This window comes from Trematomus bernacchii, unplaced genomic scaffold, assembly GCF_902827165.1.
Source record: "Trematomus bernacchii unplaced genomic scaffold, fTreBer1.1, whole genome shotgun sequence".
NCBI classification, from domain to species: domain Eukaryota; kingdom Metazoa; phylum Chordata; class Actinopteri; order Perciformes; family Nototheniidae; genus Trematomus; species Trematomus bernacchii.
In genome coordinates, this window is record NW_022987662.1 from 4,293,068 (window position 1) to 4,300,178 (window position 7,111).

At 38.7% G+C, this 7,111-nt stretch overlaps 1 protein-coding gene across 13 annotated transcripts in view; it reads left to right on the forward strand.

The window, feature by feature from the left end:
• gphnb (gephyrin b) overlaps nt 1–6,784 on the forward strand; it is an 84,406-nt gene extending 77,622 nt beyond the window's left edge. For 5 of the 13 annotated variants that reach the window (XM_034135432.1, XM_034135437.1, XM_034135438.1 and 2 more), the window contains 9 exons: nt 50–108; nt 582–735; nt 2,338–2,459; nt 2,580–2,667; nt 2,994–3,067; nt 3,307–3,374; nt 3,494–3,597; nt 4,487–4,601; nt 5,425–6,783. In XM_034135432.1, the coding sequence (XP_033991323.1) occupies nt 50–108; nt 582–735; nt 2,338–2,459; nt 2,580–2,667; nt 2,994–3,067; nt 3,307–3,374; nt 3,494–3,597; nt 4,487–4,601; nt 5,425–5,558 (918 nt within the window). In that variant the 3' untranslated portion in view covers nt 5,559–6,783. Of the gene's footprint in view, nt 1–49; nt 109–581; nt 736–2,337; nt 2,460–2,579; nt 2,668–2,993; nt 3,068–3,306; nt 3,375–3,493; nt 4,602–5,424 lie in introns of all 13 variants that reach the window. The other 8 variants (XM_034135433.1, XM_034135434.1, XM_034135435.1 and 5 more) reach the window with 8 other exon arrangements.
• Nucleotides 6,785–7,111: the final 327 nt, after the last annotated feature.

Here is a 7,111-nt window from a genome sequence, read left to right on the forward strand (position 1 = left end):
GGTTGGTTGTGTTCATGTTGATAGATCTGATGGCTGGTTTGTCTTTCAGGGCACAGAAGAGTTGGAAGTACGAATCCTCGTCCAGGCTCGCCCGGGGCAGGACATCAGGTCAGTGTGTTATTGTGTTGGTTAGTATTATTAAGTGCCTCTTATAAGAAGAAAAATTGAGATGATATTAGATGTTTTCATATGATCATTATGATTTTATTAAAATATATACCTAAAGGAATACTTTACCCACAAAAAGAAATATTGTGTATGGATTGATCGACCCGTTTTACTTTTAATTCTTGGAGAAACCGCAGTTTTGTCTGAATGTTCCACAGTGAACAAAGAATAAAAAATGGATAAAAGTCCCGATTAGTTGACCTAAATGGGGACCATGTTTAACAAAAGAAAGGCAACAACTTGAAAGCATTCAACACTGGGTATGAAATGTAGTTGCTAATGGTCCTTTTGTTGGGTCAAATCCACTAAATGTCCCCAGAAAAGTTACATTTGACTAATAATACATTTTTTAACATAGTGCATTCTTTCTTTCTCTCTCTCTTTTCCTCTAAACGATTGCTTCCTTGTTATAGGCCCATTGGTCATGACATTAAGCGGGGGGAGTGTGTGCTTGCAAAGGGAACCCACATGGGCCCGTCTGAGATTGGTCTCCTGGCCACTGTGGGAGTCACAGAGGTGGAGGTGCAGAAATTCCCTGTGGTGGCCGTCATGTCCACAGGAAATGAGGTAAGAGGGTTAGGAGAAACGTGCATGTTTTCTCGTCTTGAAATGTTTCATTCAATTCAGGAAATGTTACGCCTTGGCACTCACACACTGTATCTGTATTTGCCAAAAAGCTTCAGCCTCAGCTTCTAAAGGTAACTCCAACGTGCCATCTTCTCTGACGGCACACCTCGTTCATATTTATGCACAATCAACATTGTTTGCTTTGACTGCGGACACCAGAACAACATTCAGAGCTGAATGCGCACTCAGCCGATTCATGTGTGCTTTCAGTTGTGAACGATGTGTTTATCTGTGACCAGGTGGTTTCCTTTTAACGCTGGGATCACATTTGTGCATTCTCTGTGTGACTGATGGTGCAGTTCAAATTTCATTGGGTGTGTAACCTTCATGGAGATCCTCAGCAGACTCTAGATACCCATAACACCTTGTTCTCGGCCCTGTGCAGATATGTCTGAATTGTGTAATCAGTCGTGAGTCACCTACTCCATGGCCACATTCCAAATATGAAGTGCTATTGTCCTCATCTCCCCTTCCTTGAGCAAGTCTGATTTATATAGAGGATTTGTCTTGCATTAACACTCTCTACCTGCAGCAGTGTTAAATTGACCATGTAGAATTTGGGTGAAACTGAATATCTGTGCAGAGCTGGCATTTACAACTGAAAGTATGCAGCTTGTCTGCCCATGAAGCCACTGTGAACCTGCTGAACTAGATGCATGTTCATTTGTGGTGTTGCTTTTCTTTAATATCTGTAATATTGAGCAATGCTTGTTTCCTTTTCCTCAAACAAACGGCAAGTTCAGATTTGTAGTTCTACCATGTAAAGTAGGGAGGTCGAAATGTATGAATGCAAATAAAGGACATGCATTATGCTATTACATATCACACTATAATGCAGTTGTTCCTACAAAGGCTGAAAATCATTGATTTAGCATTTTCTTTTCTTGGATTTGTCTGAATGTAAGGCTGCAACTTGTGATTATTTTCAATATTCATTCCATGTTTATAATCAATTGATTCTTTTTTTTACAATTAATCGATTAGTCACTGGTAAAATATGATACAAAACAGTAGAAATTATCTACCACTAAGTTCCCAGAGCCAAAGGGAACATCTACAAAGTAATTATTGTCTTGTTCAAAAAGTTTAAAATCCATCTGAAAAGCCAGATGCAGAATCATCAATCAATGGCCTTTTTTTATTAATAATATAACAATGAACTAAATGTCAAAATGAATGCCGATTACTTTTCTGTTAATCGACTAATCGATTAATTATTCCAGCACTATCTAAAAGCACAAGGAATGATCCTTTGAAACTTCACACTGGCACTTTCTGGAAATCACTTTATTGTCCTAGTGCCAAGTACTAGCTAAATATAGTAATAATATAATAGAAGGGATGTTTGCCAACAAGAGTTTACATTTTTTTAAATTTCATTTTCTCTACGCCCATCAGACTCGCTGCCACCAAAAGAGATAAAATAATTTCCTGTATAATGATAAAGCCAAATATACTTACGCTGACCCTAAAAGAGGACGGATGTTGAATGTATAAGTAGTGTTTCTAATGTTTAATTCCTCCCCATGTGTCCTGGTATAGCTACTGAACCCAGAAGACGACCTCCATCCTGGGAAGATCCGGGACAGCAACCGCTCCACCTTGCTGGCCACCATCCAGGAGCACGGCTACCCCACCATCAACCTGGGCATCGTGGGAGACAAGTACGCCTTCATGTTCCTACTACACTTGTTATTATAGTGTTCATCAGTCTCCTATACGTCGTCCACAACTAGTTCTCTATTTGGTTGTTAGCATAAGTGTGTGTGTGTGTGTTTTTGCAGCCCCGATGACCTTCTCAACGCTCTGAATGAAGGCATCAGCCGTGCTGATGTCATCATCACCTCAGGAGGAGTGTCCATGGGAGAGAAGGTGTGATGGCACTGCAAATATGTTATCATGACGCTGTCTTTTACTGACACCTTGTGGTGAGAGGGGGACACAACAGCCTTTATTTCAAATTATAAAAAACAACCAAAACTAAAATATATTTTCTTGGGTTGACTTATTTATGAGATTGATAGGTAACAATAATACACTCCCATTGTATGTAACTTAATTTGTATCTAGTTGATTATGTTTATATCCAGTATCCACAAGAATCCCAAATAATTTTAAATATATGTTTTTTTCCCCCCATGTTTTTATGTATAGCTCTTTTGTGTTTTTAAACATTTGTATTTTCAATGTCCTTTTAGGACTATCTTAAGCAGGTGCTGGATATTGATCTACATGCTCAGATCCATTTTGGTCGTGTTTTCATGAAACCAGGGTAAGGAAATTAAATAAACGTTATACTCATGCAGCACAACAGTTGTCACGTGCTTAACAGGGAATTCAAATTGACATTTCAGATGTAGATTTTTACAGCACTGGAATCAAAACATGTTCATATTTAAAAATGAAGTTGTCATTTTTCAAGTTAAACAATGTGTAGACACTGAGGAATTGATGCAAGATTTATTATAATGGTTTAAATAAAAAATAATCACGTTTCTTTTTCTTTTTCAGTTTACCAACAACATTTGCCACCATGGACATGGACGGTGCTCGCAAACTAATCTTTGCCCTCCCAGGTAGTGTGTGAAGTTGAGAGAAAGAGAGATTCAGTCCACTGTTTCTGAAGAGGTGTCACTCATATATTTCTCTCCCTCTTCTCTCCTGTTGCGTCCTCTCTCTGTCCGTCCGTTCGTCCTAGGAAACCCCGTGTCCGCTGTTGTCACCTGTAATCTTTTTGTCATCCCTGCCTTGAGGAAGATGCAGGGCATTTTGGACCCTAGGCCAACCATCATCAAAGCGAGGGTAGGATGCACAGGGAAACCAGGGAAGCCTGGCTCTCTGGCCGAGACACAAAATGTCAAAGTTCACCATCTGTTGAGGCACTGCTGGTGGAAGAAGAGGGTTTTCTGTTTAACCATGAAACATGACAACGGTCAAGAAAGGAACAACCTGCAACAGAGAGGAAACATTAAATATGGGAACATTACAATTATATTTGCACTAAGGTTTCAGGGTGAATCATTCCAGTACACTGCATCCTGACTCATGATTTGATACTAATTTCATCAACCGCTTGATACATATTTATGACAACTGAAGGAACTAAACACGCCTCGCACTGACCTAAAGGCCTGCTCCCTGGTCATGAATATGCATAAGTGTAAAGAAAGAAACTAATAATATCAGACAAACTGAACAGCCACAGCTTGTGTCCCAAACTAGCGTCATCAAGTGAGAGGTCTGGTTCCCTGCCATCATGGGTGCTGTCCAGAGAGCTGTGCTACATCATTTGCTGTTATAAAGCAGTTAGAAATCAACTTGAATGCATTACTGCCACTTAGTGGGGGGAGCGATGGCCTGGAAGCACAGATGTAGCCAGATCCTTTCCCTCAGCTGATGGCATCATACCCAAATTGAATAGTAATCCCGAAAAAACCTTTACCTTTGCCAAATAAGTTGGGAGAGTTGTCACTGCTACTACTGGATTCTAGAAAATTAGCATACAGTAATTAAAACAATAAAACACAACAATCAAAAAGTAGGTACTGAAAAGAAAATCCCAAAAAAAAAAAATGTAGCTTATATTTCTACACTACATTACATTTATTTTAATTACAGACAGTACCGACGGGGATGAATATAACTTGTTGACATGCATCATTATAATTTACGTTGTTTGTTTTCTCTCTAGTTGTCTTGTGATGTGAAGTTAGACCCTCGCCCTGAATACCACCGCTGCATTCTGACATGGCATCACCAGGAGCCTCTGCCGTGGGCACAGAGCACAGGTACCTCAACCACAGCAGGTACCAATTATGTTGGAACGCCTCACTTCTGGATCAGGCTTATACGGTTCACTAACTTTGTTGCATAACTGTTAATGTAGTGCTTCGTGCCAAGCAAGCAATCCAAGGTTAGAATAATTTAAAAAACCTGTTAACTGGATGAAATATGTGGTTCTGATGGCTGATCGGACAGGTACCCTTTAGTTAGTTATGGGAAACAGGAATTCTTAATATGGGGTGGTGCATACAACTATGGAAAGAAAACTAAGGCACTCCTAATTTAGGTAAATAGACAAACCAACAGGCATTAACTGACCAATGCTTAGCTTGAAGAACACCTTATAGTAAGCAAGGCTTTCTATTTCCCGTTTTGTTAACTATAAGTCCCAAAAATACTCAATATTACAAAAAATACATTCACTGAACTGTAGTTTCTTCATTACACGAGCCTCACGTTTTTTTTCATGCAAATATGTTGTGTATTTTGGGGATTTTCTTTGTATGAAAAGTTATGTTAAAAGTTCTAACTTTAGGTATAATGACCGATGCAACTTCAGAGAGTCTTCTTTGGGGCAGAAATAATACAAATGTATATAGACACTGTAAGTATTTGTTTATACCACTTACACCTTAGGTTTCCTGCATTTACAGATTAGAGCACTTGGCCTTGGTCGTTTCTTTATGTTTACAGTTATACATTGATGGATGGAGAAACTGTCAAACTGCAAAACTTGATCAAATGTGTGACCATATTAAACATGTCAGTATGATGGGATTAAACACAAAAATACAAATGTATTTGATGGGTCCTTCTGTTCAGTCTTCTGTTGTCTCTCTGCTGCAGGGAACCAGGTGAGCAGCAGGCTGATGAGCATGCGCAGTGCTAACGGGCTCCTGATGCTACCTCCAAAAACAGAGCAATACGTGGAGCTGCACAAGGGCGAGGTGGTTGACGTCATGGTCATCGGCCGGCTATGATGTCATCACAGAGGGACGGAGCGTCGGCGTCATATAGCGAGGGTTGGAATGGGTGGTTCACGGTGCATGTCCACATATCATTGACTATTCTGTAATATGCAACGGCACAGCTAGTTTTTATTGATTTGGATAACGTTGAGGTATAGTCAACATCTTGATCACAACCTAGATACATATGAAAAAATTAATTTAAAAAAGATTATAGTATTTCAAACAAAGAAAATATAACTTTTAATGAAAAAATCTAATTATAAAAAGAGATTTATTCTGTAATATATTATTATGATTATTCTTATTATTATTATCATTATTCTTCTTATTATCATTATTATATTAAGGCAACTTCGTTCCTTTCATTGCAATTGCTTTGTGTGTTCAATGCTAGACCTTATCTATAGCAGTAGCATTTTAATAGACAGCTGTAGGTGCCTGCCAGGACAAAAAAAGAAAATTATTATTTTCTCATCTTTAGTGGAAAAAAATAATCTGTTTTTTGAAAATGACGAAAACATTGAGGAAGACTCCAGATTTCCCACGGTGCTCAGCTAAAAGGAAGAGGGGGCACATCAAGACCACTTCCTCTTTTGAGCGCCTATCAAGGTGACACTTCTGTTTTTCTCTCATTAGTATGCATCATATTGGCTTCACAAAGAGCTTTGCTTGTTGTTTATCTTGTGAGTCTTGTTTATGTGCGCAGTGCCAAATGCCTGGGCAGGGAAGAGGTGATATTGGGATGGGGAGGTGGGGGGGGCACACCCCAGTCTGCCCAGACCCTGAAGCTTCCTTATATTCACGGTGACCGGGTGTAAACCCTGCCCTAACCCCCCCCAGGGGCAGGCTTAACCTGGGAAAAATAATCTTTTATTTGATCAAATATTTAAGAATAAAAAATGAAAGAAAAGAAACAGCTTCTTTAAGTGCTGACAGCCTTTTTAACCAACTTCACAAAAAATGTACAGAAAAAAAGAGAACCATATTGTACAGATATATGTGACCAGCACTCCTAAGGAAATTATTAAGCAATGAGGAGACATTGAACAACGCTGTACTATAACATTTTCTGTAATGATATGAAACTGATGAAAGAGACTAAGATAATAAAAATCCTTGATCATTATGTAAAAAAGTTCTTGTTGGTTTTCCTTTTTTAATAAAATATATCGAAAGAAAAAAATAGTGATTTTCTTCTTTGGTACTAAGTTTGATAGCCTGAGGTTAGAGAAAGTCTGTGAATTATGAATGAATGAGTAATGGTCTTACCTTCCTTACACACCGGTTTCAAGGTCCATGTGGAGTCAGTTCCCAATGTGAATGTGCTGCATTAATATGAACGTTTTCCCTTCTTTGCATTGGTGGAAAGAAATGTAACTACTGTACTATAGTTTGTATTCTATACATAAAATGTTGAGGTACTTGACATGAATATTTCCATTTTATGCAACTTTATATCTCTAGTTGTTTATTTTTCGATGGGAAATTGTGTACTTTCTACTCCACCACATTTATTTAAAAGGGAATTTTTACAAAAAAGCAGGGTCAGGTTTGGTCCCTTG